General features: G+C 40.6%; 2 protein-coding genes across 6 annotated transcripts in view; one reads left to right on the plus strand and one right to left on the minus strand.

Moving 5' to 3' along the window:
* Nucleotides 1–5452, minus strand: part of mtmr4 (myotubularin related protein 4) — a 61119-nt gene extending 55667 nt beyond the window's left edge. For 2 of the 5 annotated variants that reach the window (XM_076275101.1, XM_076275100.1), the window contains exon 1: nucleotides 4362–5270. In XM_076275101.1, the coding sequence (XP_076131216.1) occupies nucleotides 4362–4370 (9 nt within the window). In that variant the 5' untranslated portion in view covers nucleotides 4371–5270. Of the gene's footprint in view, nucleotides 1–1111; nucleotides 1248–4361; nucleotides 5271–5364 lie in introns of those variants that run through there. The other 3 variants (XM_076275104.1, XM_076275105.1, XM_076275103.1) reach the window with 3 other exon arrangements.
* A 4207-nt stretch (nucleotides 5453–9659) lies between these two features.
* Nucleotides 9660–16867, plus strand: hpda (4-hydroxyphenylpyruvate dioxygenase a). The gene is made up of 12 exons (XM_076274093.1): nucleotides 9660–9718; nucleotides 10786–10890; nucleotides 11023–11065; nucleotides 11146–11228; nucleotides 11763–11852; nucleotides 11971–12077; nucleotides 12607–12684; nucleotides 12931–13093; nucleotides 14268–14339; nucleotides 14491–14613; nucleotides 14801–14917; nucleotides 16510–16867. Exons 2-12 carry the CDS (start codon nucleotides 10810–10812, stop codon nucleotides 16621–16623), a joined length of 1071 nt encoding a protein of 356 aa, XP_076130208.1. The 5' UTR covers nucleotides 9660–9718; nucleotides 10786–10809; the 3' UTR covers nucleotides 16624–16867.
* Nucleotides 16868–17155: the final 288 nt, after the last annotated feature.

Here is a 17155-nt window from a genome sequence, read left to right on the forward strand (position 1 = left end):
AACTTTGAGGTAAATGAAATTATGTCTGTGTGAAAAAAGAAATTACAATCCTTAAAACGTTATCTTAACAAATTGGATAGCCTATTGGCTTACATAGATCTCCATAGAGGATTGTGCATGGCCTTCTAGTGTGGAATATGGATATGTCCTGCTTTAGGCCAAGGCACAGCATGTTCAATCTTGTAACAAGTTAATCTGATCTTGAGGCGCCTCCTGCATCAGCTTGTAGCTCTGCTCGAAGGAATTCACAATAAAAACGTAGTGAATCCGGAGCCACTGCCAGCATTGCTGAGGAAATGACCACGCAACAATGAAATGACTTCCATATCCGAGGCTTCCGGCCGCAGCACAGGCGCTGTAGTATAGGCCAGAGTTGTGGTCAGCGCCTTGCCAAACATTCACAACAATGACAGGCCCATTTTCTTCCAGTGCAAAGAGCTTAGCCTTACATAATTGTGATATCTAAACGCAATGCATTCATTGGCAATGTTTGATATAGGCCTATGTTTGCAAATAAAAGGCATAGTAATGTAATGAACATCTAGCCAAAACTTTGGCCCACACGTTTCTCCACAATCTGTTCTTGAGTTCTGAGAGCAGCCCCCACATAAGGCTCAAACTAACCAGCCTCAATCCAAACAAGTCTGAGTTACAGTAAGTCTGAGCCTACCAGAAAGATGTTTGCCAAGGACAAACATAATATTTGCAATTTTCACAGCTAACCGCATGTCAAATGACTGATAAGGCACTTGATTACTTAGTCAAATCCCTGGTTAAGCAAAAGGGCAATGGCACACCAGACCTCACAGTAACCATGATGCAGACGGAAGTTTAAAAATTAACATTCAAACTGCCATTGAATATCCACTCAATGACCAGTCGCCAGTTAAGACAGCAAACTGTTGTTTCTGACCCATGTGTTTCAGCTGCCTTAGCCCCTCATGCCTAACTTCCCCATAGTTTCTCTATCCCCTGACACACCCCCCTACGAACAAGTTGTGCAAAGGGAAAGGAAAAAAAGTCAGCTAGCATTTCAAACTACCACCACTGAAATGCTACTCTCATATCCACCCGTCCCCCCATTACCCAGCGAGCGGCTGATGTTTCTTACCAAGCTTTGAGTACTTTACAGCGTAGGCTATGTCCTGCAGATAAAAGTTAGCCCAGGCAAAACTCCCTCAGCGCTTTTTCCCTGCTGGGAGACGGAGGGCTGCTAGTTCGCTACCAAAGTGGCAGCTCACTCCTCCCCTGCCCGCTCCTATTAGAATCAAGGCTGTGACGTCTCTCACTCTCGCGCTCTCCCTCTCTCTCTCTCTTTTGCTCTTGCGCACACACACATACTCACTCACTCTATTACACACCCACACACTCACACCTTCTTACTTGTTCCCTATGGACACATAACAAGCTGCTTTAACTTCCAGACCATGCACTTTGCCATTGGCTGAGCTTCTGCGATCAACCACTAGTCATGGACCCTGCTAAATGGCAACAAAACACAGCTCCTCACAGACTAACAAAAATGCAGACTGACTGAAGGCAAACATCCACACTGTTAGACCTTAATCAAATAAGATGAAAAAAATGAAATCTACCTGACCTCAAACCTGGGCTATAGTTTTGAGTACTGCTGAAAAAGTGAACTAGAAGTAAAATGCAATACTTTTTCACACCGAGATTTAGATATGACTACAGTTACCTGACAGTCTAGGTTGGGCCACCACATAGCTGAGATTCCTCTTCCCACACTGTCAGTAGTACCAGGCAGGTCCATGCTTGCAAGACCTCATTTGACTCCTAGCACACTCACTGCAGCAGGTATATGATTGTCTCAGCCCATTCATTTGCCAGTCTGCTGCTTGGTTTATCTTTTTGAACACTTGAGTGAGTATGGTGCAGCAGCACCCTTGAGCGTAGCGTACACTGTGTGAGTGCTGAGGGCGTGATAACTGTAGAGGCCTAAGATTACAGAAAGTTCATTCATATCATGCACACACTGTGGCTGTTATAATAACATGCATAATAACGAGCTGGATAACTGCTTTGCATTGTTAAAGGACATTTTCACTTCAAAGAACCTCAGGAGCATGGAGCAGCCAGGAGGCCTTTTGACACTAGCTGTGCTCCCCATCCTATTGTGTGGAACAGCTCAAGGAGAGGCCCAAGAAAGAGCTAATCCCTCAATAAAAATAACCTTTAGACACACAGACAAAGGAATCCTAGAGTGACGATGGGGAGTTTTTTACCAGCCAATGTGTGTTATCTGCTAAACAATACAAAAGAAGGTAAATAAGTAAATAAGGTATGTAGGTTGGTCCACAAAACCTGGTCCAAACATGATCTTGCTTTAGAGGCTTTATAAACAACAGGCTCTAACAACATCTTGATCAGTACCTGTCCTGAATCAGCAGTTTAAGCATTCCTGTGAAAGACTGAGAAATCTACACTTCATTTTACCAAGCAAATGGAATGCTGAAATAGTCCATCTTCTGCACTGATGCAAGGAAGAGGAGCCAGCCTGAACATGTGAAATTAGGCCAACAACCACAACAATGAAGGAACCTTGAAGAAATGGTTTGTTGCCTCAATAAGGCCTTTACACTCATAGGCTTTGGTCTCACTGTACCCACCCACCATGCACACGTAGGACAGTCACCTGAAATCACTAACATAGGCACATCACATTACATTAGGTCTGCTCTGATGCTTCTGGCACACAGCGCAGTAGGAATATAAGTGAAAAATGACCAAACCTAAAATCCCCTGTCACATTTTACCTCAGATATATCTCAGATTATCAACAACCTACCTGTCGACACTCTGTTAACAATTTATGGTTAAGGTTAGAGGTTGGATTTGTTGATGGTGATGTTCAGTAATTGTTCAACAACAATGTTACATACAGAATTTAAAATCCTAACAGATGATTTATTAAGATTCTGTGGGCGGACTATCCCAGTAAAATGCTACCAAAATCCCACAGAAAGTCCACACAACACCGCCATCGGTCATGGGGTTTGTTCTCATCTAACAAAAAGCAGAAGTCAGTGAATTATCGAGTGCAACACATTGTTGTTCTTTAACTCCCCCAGATACTGTGGTTGGGATAGGTCAGAGATTTCCACTTCGTTTTCACTTCATTTTTCTGAAGAAGTCTTTTGTTTTTGCCCGGTTTCACTTCTAGTATTTCTAATATTGGAGGTCTCTAAAGAGAGCTCCAACAGCTGAGGCAAAACTGGTAGTGGACATATTAACTTGACGTAAAATACCTAAGCAGACAATCCTCTGGAGGTATCTCTGCCCTTCTCAATTATCAGAAGTTGCAAAGTTCAAGGCATGACAACAAAATACCAATATTTTCAAATGGGCCCAGATGAGTCTTATCTATACAGAGATACAGGAAGAGGATAGTCAGCCACACTGTAAATATTATCCTACATCAATTTGCAGATGATAAGGAGGTGAACTTGCCTACTCACAAAACCTTTCGCTGATAACCATGTCGTAAAACAATCAGGCTAACTAATTATTAGAAAGAACTAGCTATAGCCTACCGGAAGAGATATCAAGAGAAAGAATAGCCTACAACTGCATGACACCTCACCTATAAATGATTACATTGAGTCATATGGTAAAATTAACAAATGTAACACTTGTACACAAAACAACCTTCTACATAGTATTAATTTGTATCACTTCTGCACAGCTGCACTTCTGGGGGTTGTTGGAAAGGTACTACTGAAACACCTGCCTTAACACAGATAATTTGAGGTTTGGAAGCCACAGGGTGAGACATTCTCCACATTCATCGTACGCACCCTTTATGAGGACTATATTTACACTACATCTGCTTTTGTAATATCACAATACAACACAATATATTGATACAACAAAACTAACCATAACTGTACTGTTGCATACACTGAAGGCACCACAGCACCAACCAACATATGACTCTCACCTCTCAAAGCCAAAGAGTGAGATGAGTCAGCTATCAAAGAGCTTCAACAGCTGATCTTGCACGTGTGAAATCTGTCTCTTTTTTCGAGGGATAGTTTTGGTCCACTCTGACGGACACCACTGTGCATATACACCATATATTAACTTAAAACCCTTGATGTCTGAAGGCTATTCCACCGCTCGCCACGTTAAGATTGCCAATTCCATCCACAGTGTGTTTATATCATACACACGAGGGGCCATACCAGCAGTATCTCTGTCATACATGTATTCTTTAGGCTTAATATTATAACAATGTAGGCCTACAAGTTACCTACACACTTCAGTGAATAACTAGCAGACCTAGATCCTGTGCGGGTGACCAGCGTCACGGATAAGGGCTATTTTAAGTGCAGTCTGACCTGTAACATGATCGTTCTCCATCAATTAGACATTTCAGCCAGTGCACAGGTTGCGCTGCCCAGATTGACACCGTGCATGTAGCTAGGATTCATTTTAAACTACATATTAAGATCCCCTTCAACTGGACACTCTTTCCTATTCTCACACGTGGTAATGTTGAGTTGTGGGGTTCCAAAACAAATAGCAGAACTGGCGCTAGGCGAGTTAGGAGGATTCTAACTAGCAAAAACGCAATTACTTACAATTTCCAAAACACAAGAATTATGGCGAATTCTCTGGTTTACATTGTTTTGAGTAAAGGAACGCAGACGAGCGTTTTGTAACATTACTTCCATCCAGCAAGAATCTCCGCTGAAACCATTAAGACGCCCAATTTGCAGCCAACCAAGCTGGCTCTATTCCAATGTTCACCCGCTGACACCAACTTATCTGTAAATTACTGAAGTTGAAGCTAGGCTAAATAATTGTATGGTCCACTCACAGAGTGGTGTGTGGTAGCGATGACAATAGGCTCACCGGTATTGTTTAAATGTTAGCACGCCTTCACTCGTGTTCACATAATCAGGGAGTGTTTAGCGGCTAGGACTAGGTTAACGTTATCTTGCTAATTTCACTACGTAGCCGCATGTTGAAAAATGCTCGATTTAATGGGATTTTGGAGGGAGAATGAGTTCACTCCACTCGTCGAGGTGCACAATTCCATTTGGTAACCAACCACACCACGAAACAACGGGAAGTCAGAGAAAGCAACGACATGCCGGGTGGAGGGCGAATTGTGTGCTGTGCCGCCAGACTTCTTTGCTGGTCGATTAGGCTAGGTGGCTAAGCTAGCTATCATTCGACAGCTGAATGTATCGATGTGGAGACTGGAGAACCCTCACCCATTCTGTTACTACATAACACAGTCTACGATAACCATGCGTCTTTTACCACTGTAACGTTACTATCTGCTAAGACTGAAATGTGTAAAATTACAATGTGAAATGATATAAAATAGCATACAATTGAGCTACTCACTCAGAAAGAGTCAGCTGATACAACGGTGACTCAGTACACTCCACAACTTCCGCATTCACTTGCAATTACAACCAGACTAGAAAAACGAAACCTGTATATTTGACCAATAGCAAAGAAGCTCAATGTAGTCTTCAGTGATCTCTGCCAATAGCACTCGAGAATTTACTAGCTGAAGTCATGTGTCAGCTGTACGTGTAGCGATTCACGTACGAAGGCTGAATGGTAGGAACACACCCACACCAAAGCCAATCCCAAACCGATGTCAGGGAGAGCCCTTTGGTGAGATTTAATGCTGCGTTCACCCGCTCTCTTAGATAGAAAAGCTGGGAGTGTAAGCCTACAACTCGTAGGCTACAAAATGAAAATAACTGTCAGAGTCACAATGAAGTCGGGTATTCAGAAAACATTTTCCATTTAAGGGCGACTGATTTTATGCAACAGGACATTTTTATTAATTCAAGTCGTGTAAATATTTATATTAGCATCATAGCATGGGACCGGAGTGGCATTCTCCCAAGTCTCCCAGGACACAAATCTATGCACCAGGCCTATTTAGAAGCATACAAAATGTAGAAGCCAATTCAAAATGTAGTAGGGCCTAGTACCCACTGGCATTAGTATTTTTCATGGTGTTGTTGGGTGACTTCTCGTGCTGTCCAGTCGGTACCTAAGTACGGGAACGCAGCATAGGCCTAACTATTGGCAAGGAATCTCAGCCAATAGAAAATCACAGCGCGGCACAATCTGATCACATGCTTCATGCGCCCCATGAAGAGGTGGTCGTATCAAGAAATTCTCTGAGGTTCGGTTAAAGAGACAGCATTTCTTACAGTTTTTCTCAGTCGCTTTGGTGCTATTCTCACATCACTATTACAGTTTTTCTCAGTCACTTTGGTGCTTTTTGCAGATCAGAATGAAAATTCTCATAACTATTAGTTCAACCTCCACAACATTTAGTCATTTGTGCACATCATAGTAGCAAATTCTCCTTCCTCTGAACAAATTGAAAATGCTTTTGGACATGTATCAGTTGCTTTCATACAATTCTCTGCTGTTTTTTAACATTATCATTTGCTTATGTCATTTCAGTCAAAATGAACTATACTTATGGATACTGAATAGTCATTCCCTATAAAACTAATAGTCTTCATTTCATTCGAAGTCTTCGAGTCATTACATACAAAATTGTTGAACTAGTTATCAAATTCTGTCACAATGCTGTAGAATTGCAAAGAGCATACAGTAAAAATGTACGTATTCAGTGTCTTGTACTCACTTACTCCCCTAACTACAGCAATGTGTAACTTTACTGTAGTTTTCAAATGGCTGTACAAGTGGTGTATAGTGCTGTCTTGAGCATGTTCAGGTAGTGTCACCTTTTTTCTGCCCTTTTTTTGCATTGGAAAACACTGAGAGAACTGTCATAATAAAAACATGACAAAGCCATTTGACTATCTTGTTCATAAACGATGGTGTCAAGACTTCTCATTTTGATGACACTGACAGTTTCATTGACATGAATACGTGCTTTTGAGGAATGGACTATCCATTTTGAGCAAGTGACGTGCTTTTGCAGGTCATCCACTAGGTTTTGCAGTTTGCACTAATTGTTTTGAGAAATGCACTAACTGCTGTGCAAATTTTAATAGTGATGTGAGAATAGCACCAAAGTGACTGAGAAAAACTGTAACATTTGCACAGCAGTTAGTGCTTTTCTCAAAACAATTAGTGCAAACTGCAAAACCTAGTGGATGACCTGCAAAAGCACGTCACTTGCTCAAAATGGATAGTCCATTCCTTTTATTTTTACTGTATGCTCTTTGCAATTCTACAGCATTGTGACAGAATTTGATAACTAGTTCAACAATTTTGTATGTAATGACTCAAGCAATGAAATGAAGACTATTCGTTTTATAGAGAACGACTATTCAGTATAGTTCATTTTGACTGACATGACATAAGCAAATGATAATGTTAAAAAACAGCAGAGAATTGTATGAAAGCAACTGATACATGTCCAAAAGCATTTGCAATTTGTTCAGAGGAAGGAGAATTTGCTACTATGATGTGCACAAATGACTAAATGTTGTGGAGGTTGAACTAATACTTATGAGAATTTTCATTCTGATCTGCAAAAAGCACCAAAGCGACTGAGAAAAACTGCACACAGCCTATCTATAGCATATGCAATTTAGCATTTAACAAATATATTTAAACAAGTCTCCTTTTAGTTATATATATTTTTTTTCTGATTTAATCAACCTCTCCCCATAATATATTAGAATAAAAAGTTATTTGGTCCCTCACAGCTGATTTTTTGTAGATGTGTAGGCTCTGTCATTGTTCATTTTATTTCAAATGCAAAGGAAGTGACAGTGAGAATTTGACAGTAGCCTATGCTCAATACAATACATGTGTTACCTTTTGCTCATTGTGACAGATAAACATTAGATAAGCAGAAAAGTTGCAAAACACACTTTGTTTTCTACAGTAGCTAGAAGCAAGAGTGAGAGTATTACTCTGATAATAAGAGGCATAGCCGGGGGGTGGGGGTGTAGTAGATATGACTGCCTGAGTGTGTGTGAGTGTGTGTGTACGTGCCATGTGTTAGGTTAGTCTTCTGTTTACAGTGTTGTAGACGCACTGGTGCTATTTTCGTTTGATGGCCTTCCCCCTAATTATCACTGCTGTTTGACCTGAACATGCTCTACCAGTCAACAGATAGGGGAGCTGAGCTTTCACCTTTACTCTGTGTATTCAACAGGCTCGTGACCCTTGACCCTTTCTGTGGGGACTGAGAGCACTATTTTAGCAAATTAGGATTCACTGCTGGATTGTACAATTAATAAGAAACCACATTTGATGCCAGATAGAGAAGCAATACAAGTTATTCTAAATAATTTAGTGGTTCTAGCATTTTCTTTTTGAAAATACTGAATATGATAGAAGATATAATATATATGGTCGATACAAGAGATGGGCACTTGTGAATTATGGGTTTACAAAGCAAGCCAAAGTGGCTGCAAAATTCAATAAAGGGCAGTCTCAGAGCTGCACTTGTTTGTTTAGGAGCAGTCTTGCACTCCCCTCTAGTGGCAGAATTGAAATAGTGACAATATTCTCATGCTTAAGAATGAAGTCTCCATACTGAGGTAAGCAGCACAGAAAAACTGCAGGCAATGAATATGTTTAATATTACACAGATTTCTTACTTTAATATTTAGTTATCTGGGAGGCAGATGGCTTGAAATTGTTGAAATAGGAGACAGCTCAGTTGATAGTCTATGCAAACCCCAAAATGTATGGGCACTTTTGTTTTAGTTAAAACTCACACAAAACATTACATGTAAAGGAACAAATGCAGTTAGAGGTTTGGTTTGCTGTGGGAGGTATCTGGTAGACTGGCCTGCCTAGATAGAGCTCGGAAATGTACTTACTTACTCACAAGAATCCCCTGAGGGGAAGTCTAACATAAAATTGAACTGAAATTGCCTGAATAACCTGAAACCAGCAGCACCACCACCATTTCCCCCCCTGTGGAAAACGACCTTAGGTCGGGAAAGCGCTTGTTGTCCCAAATAAGAAAATTACAAGAATCAATATGGTACTGGCCAGATGACAGTGCCCTGCAAACATGAGTTGGATGCTACGGCCCGGCAGCACCCCTGGGATTCACCTATGACGGTGGGGGTGGGGTTGACCAGAGGACAGAGGGGTGTTGACCCACAAGCCAATCAACCGGGGGGGCCGTCGGCCACTACTTATCTGTGGGTGCGTGACTCGGGCGTGCGCTCTAGACCGTTCTGGTGCCACTTCATAGTTACAGGTGCCCATCGCTGTCCACATCATGGTGAGTAAGGACCAAAGCCTGAAATTACATAGCATCTTTGAAATCTACCAATCCTAGGGCATTTCACCTTCATCCTTTCTGATGAGATGTCATAGTAGTTTAAAGTAGCTGAGAGCATGTCAAAAATATGTTCTTATAATGACTCATTAATATATAGTAATGGGGTAGCCTATCAGTGTCTGCCACTAATTCATTAAAATAATTTAGAAGAGATGACAGGTAGAAAATTGTGTAATTGTATATTATTTTCTGATAACTCTCTTTCATTCCTCTGTTAGACTTCCTACACAGACAAGGGAGAAAAGGTAGATCATTTGAAATTACTCTTCAAAGATATCTGTGATAAGACTATCAATACTGATAACACATTGCTGTCAACTCTATTATAACACATACTAAAGAAATATTTGTCATTCACCATTTTAGCACGCTAAGGGCCGGTTTGTGAGATTCCATCATGTGACCTTTTGGGTGGGCAATGCCAAACAGGTAATAATCCATGCTGACCTTTCCAAAACTGTTTACTGTCAAGACTATTCAAATGTTTGACTATTCCTTTTATTTCTTTGGAACCATGTCCAGTCTTTAACATAAATGTTGCCATTTAAGTAGAGTTAGCCTTAGGCTAATTTACATCTGCAGTCCCTAAATAAGTAAATTGTAAATAATACAAATGAGTTGAACTCACTGATCTTGCATTTTAAAAACCAACCAATGACTCATCAATGACATCATCAGTGATATGATTTAATACCTTAGAATACAGTTTCTAACTAAATAGGTTCGTGGAAGTATGTCGAAAGTGAAATTGCGAAATTGTGAAATTGTTACGGTTGGGTTGTTCATCTGTAAAAGACTGTTTGTGATGTTGGCAGACACCCAATGCACATGCATTTGTGGAAAATGGGACATGAAAATATATTGTTGAGTCATGTTTCACTCAGAACTTTTTATTTATTATTTTTAGAACTTTTTATTTATTATTTTTGATTTCTCCTCCATCTATCTACCCATGTCCTTGATTTCCTAGCCTTTCTTTCACACTGCCCTCTCCCCACATACACAGCACACTATCCCATCTCCCTTGTCATCCCCCCAACACACACACCAAGACCCCTGGCAGTTGGGTTAGCCCCTTGAGCCGTGGATCTGCCCAAGGTTTCTTCCTTAGTAAGGGAGTTTTTCCTTGCCCCTGTTGCTCTTGGGTGCTCCTTGTTGGTGCCCCATCCCAATCCTCCCCCACCTTTCTTATGCAGCCCTTGCCAGTTAATCTACTAAACCCCTCTTCTACTGCACTTTTTACCCCCCCCCCCCCCACATAAATGCACAAATAGGCTGACACCAGACATAATTTCACTGCATTTCTTACATCCAGTAACTATATGCATATAACAATAAACTTCCTTGTATCCTTGTATCCTTGTATCATTGAAAGATGTGACAGTAAAAAAAATTAAATTAAGTGCACTGCATATCCCCTCGTTGGTTGAGATAAATGATTGATGACAAAGTGGTTAATTCAGCAGTGTCAATCTCACTTCCTGCTCTCTCCTTAGGCTGCTGCATTCTACTGTGATAAAATGGGTTTCGAGCTGATGGCTTACAAGGGCTTGGAGACTGGCAGCAGAGAAGTGGTGTCTCATGTCATCAAACAGGACAAGGTGTGTTCTCCTTCAGCACCACTGTCCTGTCAGTCACGTATCACCCAGACACCCAGCAAACATGTTTACTCAAGGCTCATTTAAAGCCGAAGTTAAATCTCGTTTTTTTTTGTCTTTTTTGCCACTCCACAGATAATATTTGCCTTCGAGTCCCCTCTAAATCCTGGGAATGAGGGTTGGTTAATGTGCTTTTAAATCTCTTTTACATTTAGTAACCAATGAGAAAATGACGCGTTATAAATCTGTTCTCCTCAGAAATGGGAGAGCACATGATAAAGCATGGTGATGGGGTCAAAGACATCGCCTTTCAGGTGGAGGACTGTGACTTCTTAGTCAAGGTATGTCTTGTATCACAATTGTAAGTACAAATTTGAATTTGAATTTAAGAAAGTAGAATTGAAATTCAACGAATTTTGAAGAAATGTATATACATAATTTAAGTGTAGTGTTTAATAATGAAGCTCTACAGTATATGTCAGATGTGATTGCACTATTCTATAAATAACTTCTAACAGTAACCAATTACATTTCCAAAGTAACCTTCCCAACACTGAATGGCATGTGAAATTCATCACATTCTTTCTGTTGTGTGATTGTGTGGAATTTCTTTGAATTGCCATGAATTTAATTCCACTTACTGTCATTCAACTTCCTGTGGGCAGGGCCAATTCAATTAAAATTCCAGTTCATTCCAATTCTAAAATTTGGAATTTTGCACAAGCCTGGTTGGTAGTTTTATCGCAGAACTGATTTCTGAATAAAATACTTTTTCAAATTGTCCTGATACAAATTTACATGCACATACTATGTTGCACACATAAGTTAACCTGTCCTGAGGTTGCACCTGTGATCTGTCACTTAAATATTTACAGACAGCTCAGGAAAGAGGTGCTGTCATTGTAAGGGCACCTTGGGTGGAGCAGGACACTCAAGGAAAAGTCAAATATGCGGTCATTCAAACGGTAAGGCCTTGTTGTGCAGCATACCACACCAAACAGGCGGATATTCAGCTTCATAAAGCCTGCTTCGATAATTACCCGAAATAATGCTGATCATATGTCTGCCTCCTCCCTCTTCCAGTATGGAGACACAACACACACACTCATAGAATACATGACACCCTACAAAGGTCTCTTCCTGCCTGGCTACAAAGAGCCCCTCTTCCGTGATCCCCTGCTCCCAAAATTGTGAGTGAAATACTAACCACACTCGATAGACCATGTTTTATAACCCTCACACAAATGGATTTATTAATACGTTTCCTGAAAGGAATGATTGGCTTATGATTACAGGATGAACATGTTAAAACTATAGTATGGGCTCTGTGCATTAGCTGACTTGAAGTAGGCAAATCAGTTTCATGATGTGGACATGGCTGTACCAAAAAATAGGAAATACAATGTACGTAGTCTTTATGTCCATGGGAGGTTCTAAGGAGCATAGTGTGCCACTCTGCTCGGCTTCAAGTCATTATAAAAGCAATTTTAGCTTCCTCCTTTTTTTCTAAAAACGCCAGCCTACGTTCAGTGGCTGCACAAAATAACGAGGAAAGGATGTTCGGTGAAGACACATTTTCAGGTGCTTGTTGACAGCGATGTCAACGAACAGGAAACTGGTTTGCCGACTTCAAGTAAACTAGTGCACAGAGCCCATAGCCTCTCATACAAAGGCATATACTGACTACATCTTTTGAACCCCCCATCCTGATATCTATAGGCCACCAGGCGGTCTAAGTTTCATTGATCACATTGTGGGGAACCAACCAGATGACGACATGGTGCCAGTGTCTGACTGGTGGGTATCTCTCTATCTCTCTCTCTCTCTCTCTCTCTCTCTCTCTCGCTCTCTCTCTCTCTTTCTCTGCACCTCTCCCTCAATCATTCACTCACTCACTCACTCACTCACTCACTTACACTCTCTCTATCTATCTATCTATCTATCTATCTATCTATCTATCTATCTAACTATCTTTACTAACATCAGCAGTTTTCCTACAGTTACACTTTAACTCTGGCACTTCTTCTCCACGTCTCCATCCAGGTATCAGAAGTGCTTAATGTTTCACCGCTTCTGGTCCATAGACGACAAGCAGATCCACACGCAGTACAGCTCCCTCAGGTCCATTGTGGTCACCAACTATGAGGAGACCATCAAGATGCCCATCAATGAGCCGGCCCCAGGGAAGAAGAAGTCACAAATTCAGGTGTGGTGCTTGAGTTTTCACCTCAGGCCTTGTCACAGGATTCGGCTGGATGGGTAGTCCAACACCAAAAAGCCCCAAAAAAAACAACCCATAAGAGCTTAAAATGGAAATAATTTAATCACAAACAAATTAGTTTGTGTAACCTATGTTACTGTGGGTCCTCTTTATGCAGTTGTACACTTCTGCCATGCCATTACAGTTTTTCTCAGACACTTTGGTGCTTTACTCACATCACTATTACTGTAACATTTGCACAGCAGTTAGTGCATTTCTCAAAACAATTAGTGCAAACTGCAAAACCTATGGATAACCTGCAAAAGCATGTCACTTGCTCAAAATGGATAGTCCAGAATTCCTCAAAGGCAAGTATTCGTCAATGAAACTGCCAGTGTCAGCAAAATGACCATCGTTTATTAATAAGATAGTCAAATATGACTTTGTCTTGTTTTCATTATGACAGTTTATTCTCTCAGTGTTTTCCAATGCAAGGTCAGAACTCGGTGACACTACCTGAACATGCTCAAGACAGCACTATACACTACTTGTACAACCATTTGAATATAGTAAAGTTACACATTGCTGTAGTTAGGGGAGTAAGTGAGTACAAGACACTGAATACATACGTTTCACATTTTTACTGTATATCCGTATACTGTATATATTGTGACAGAATTTGTTAGTTCAACAATTTTGTATGTAATGACTCAAGCAATGAAATGAAGACTATTAGTTTTATTGGAAACGACTAATCAGCATCCATAAGTGTAGTTAAGGTTGACTGACATGACATAAGCAAATGATAATGTTATAAAACAGCAGAGAGTTGTATGAAAGCAACTGATACATGTCCAAAAGCATTGCCAATTTGTTCAGAGGAAGGAGAAATTGCTACTATGATGTGCACAAATGACTAAATGTTGTGGAGGTTAAACTAATAGTTATGAGAATTTTCATTCTGATCTGAGAAAAGCACCAAATCGACTGAGAAAAACTGTAATATACAGTCCATTTACTACTAAAATGCAGATTCAATTGAAATAGTTGTAGCTATTTGAACATTTGCTTTTTGGTTGATTATTTGAAAGTAATGTGGGTCCCTTTGTTGTGTTATGAAGACGTGGTGAATGTTTTGTTTTTTAAAAAGGTTATTTATTCATCACACTTGTTCAAATAGGAGTATGTGGACTACAACGGTGGGCCTGGAGTGCAGCACATTGCCCTGAACACATCCAATATCATACAAGCTGTGAGTCTATCTGTCTGTCTATCTCAGCTTGCCTCTGACAAGAATCAGTTGAAGTGAATCTGTTATGACAGAACAGTGATTGGCAGGTAGCCATCTTGCCCATCTCCTAATTAATGCTGAGGTCTGCCTTATGTGTTTTGTGTGGAGACAGATCGTGAACCTGAGGGCTCGGGGAATGGAGTTCCTGGCCGCACCTGACACTTACTACGACAGCCTTCGGCAGAACCTCAAGACGGCCAAGATCAAAGTGAAGGAGGACCTCAACACACTGCAGGTGAGCCATGGGAAAGCACTACTGAGTGGCGTATGGAATTTCCCACCACATAGATCTGGATTTGGGCAAGCTTGCTTGCTCATAAGCACATGGTGCTGTGAAAAGCTTTTGAGGCAACTTGAACTGGTTCACCTTGACTATGCTGGATTGCAGGCATTCACATTCTTATTGTCCTGTTTGTGTCCAGGAGCTGAAAATCTTAGTGGACTTTGATGACAAGGGCTACCTGCTCCAGATCTTCACCAAGCCTGTGCAGGACAGACCCACTCTCTTCCTGGAGGTCATCCAGAGGAACAACCACTATGTGAGTATTTCCAACAAGCATGGGAGACAGGTAGAAGACCTCAATTTAACTTGGTCATCTGGGCCCAGTTGATCAGAACGATCCAGATTTTGAAATCCCATGTTTTACAATCCACGATCAGGTAATCCATCTTACTTTCATGCCAGTTTTTCAAAGCAATTTGGGATTGGATCAAACTGATCCAGATACAACCTTTTCAGGATTACGAAATCCAGATTACCTTTGGTTCTATATGGAACTACATATCACATTCTAGCCTAGTGGCTAGGTAAGGAACACCAGTTAGGTTAGGTGGCATGGGGTAGCTTTGATTGTTTTATCTAAAGAGAGAAAATGCCACAATAAAACAATAAAACATCCCCTTCCATTGTCAGTTCCCTTCATCTTATCCACAACAAATAAATAAATACAAACAATCATACATTGTCTCATATTACTGTAACATTTAAATAAATCAAGTGCAAATGTGATATTATTTGTCCAACTTTAATGTTTTATTACATTTTGTGCCTGGAATCCACCCTGAATCCACCCTTCTGTTGGAATCGGGTAATCCTATTTTTTTGGATCAAATTCATCCCAATCCAACTCAAAAGTTTTGAACAACACAAAGTGAAGGTTTTAACCAGATCAAAACCAAGGTTAGATTACGTGATCCAATTTCAGGATCATTTTTTCCTTTTGAACAACCCATTTTCAAGATTTGATCCAATTCGATAGCCGAAATCCGATCAGATTTCTTTTGAACAACTGGGCCCTGGGTATTGTGATGAAGATCACACCCTGTTCTTATGGCTGCTAATGGATAGAAACTCAACCTATTAGCCATCAGCCATCATCACTCTCAGTCACTTTAAGTTGATTCTGTCCACTGAGCTGTATTCACATGCAGAAGTCTAAGGCAGAAAAAAATAATTGTCTCTCAGATAATCAATTCTTCCTCTCGGCCAACTGTAGACAGAGCTGCGATGAAAGATCATGCATTCCAGACCCTCTGTCAGAGAGAGTGAGAGATCTGCATCATCTTGTTCACCTTTGCACATAGGAGCCTGAATTAAGCAGTGCCACTGGCATTGCTTTTACACTGGGTGTTCACTGCCTGTCTGGGCAGGCCCCCTTTTCTAGTCAAGAGGGGCTCTTTTAGGTGTGTGTGTGTGTGTGTGTGTGTGTGAGAGGTAAAAGAAATGTCTGGAAGAGGAAATTTCAGAGACAACCACAACAAAGGATCTCTTTTCAAAGATTAGGAGAATCTCAACATTTAAGGGCCTCTCAAAAAATGGTCAGGTTAGATGGGGAGGAATCTGTGGCTAGGAGACCTTAGACTTACAGTAGATATTTGACCAGTGTTCAGTGAGTGAGAGAAAGAGAGTTTAAAGGATACCAGGAAACTGAAAAAAGTTATGTCAACGTGTGAAATTCTTGTGGCAATTTAGAAAAAGTCAACTGACTTACATTTGGCATTAGTTGTAGGACCATCATTCAGTAACGGATTGTTATTTGAACTAATTAGGTGTCAAAATTCCGATCTACGTTTGCAGGGGCAGTTCAAATGTATGGTGATAATAACACATACAATCTTGTACTTCTTCCAGGGCTTTGGGGCCGGAAATTTCAAATCCCTGTTTGAAGCCATTGAGAAAGACCAGGATGCTAGAGGCAATCTCACAGTGCTTACGCCAGAGGGAGGCTCCAAGAAGTTCCACTGACACATCTCTTACACACGCACACGGTCCTCATAAATAGTGTTTAATATTTCCCATGAAGCAGTGAAGGAAACTTAAAAAATATATACTGTACACAGCTTGCATAAACACTGAAGATGGCTTCACATGTTGAAGGTTTGTTTAAATGTTTCTTGTCTCATTATATGATCTCTCTGGTCTAACATTTTAAAACATATTCCCTGCACATGGCCTAAATGTACAAAGCTGCCAAACATAAGACATCACCAATAAAACCACTTTTCTCTCTTGCTTTACTTTGTGTTGACTCCCCTGAAAAAAAAGTAATGTTGTAGTCTAGTTATAACTAAAAAGTAATGTTGTAATCTAGTTATAACTAAAAAACAGCAATGTTAATGTTTTGACTTGGATACTGATACAGATAGCTGTTGAACTCTGGACGTGGCTTATGGGAGACAAAATGTTCCGAACAGTCCAGGGAGACAAAACAAAGTAGCGTTGGCAGGCATGGCCTTTACTACTTTGGCAAAGCTTCAGACAAGCTGGCAAAATGAAT

The sequence above is a fragment of the Alosa pseudoharengus genome, unplaced genomic scaffold, assembly GCF_046254945.1.
Source record: "Alosa pseudoharengus isolate Yale_2024_CS ecotype anadromous, Long Island Sound unplaced genomic scaffold, YU_APseudo_1.1 YU_APseudo_1.1_scf_8, whole genome shotgun sequence".
NCBI lineage: Eukaryota > Metazoa > Chordata > Actinopteri > Clupeiformes > Clupeidae > Alosa > Alosa pseudoharengus.

Bases quoted from the DNA above. Each gene is read 5' to 3' on its own strand.
- hpda (XM_076274093.1), top strand. From the start codon at position 10,810: ATGGGTTTCGAGCTGATGGCTTACAAGGGCTTGGAGACTGGCAGCAGA. The intron at 11,853-11,970 runs GTAAGGCCTTGT...TCCCTCTTCCAG, and splicing joins AATATGCGGTCATTCAAACG to TATGGAGACACAACACACAC. The intron at 14,340-14,490 runs GTGAGTCTATCT...GTGTGGAGACAG, and splicing joins CATCCAATATCATACAAGCT to ATCGTGAACCTGAGGGCTCG.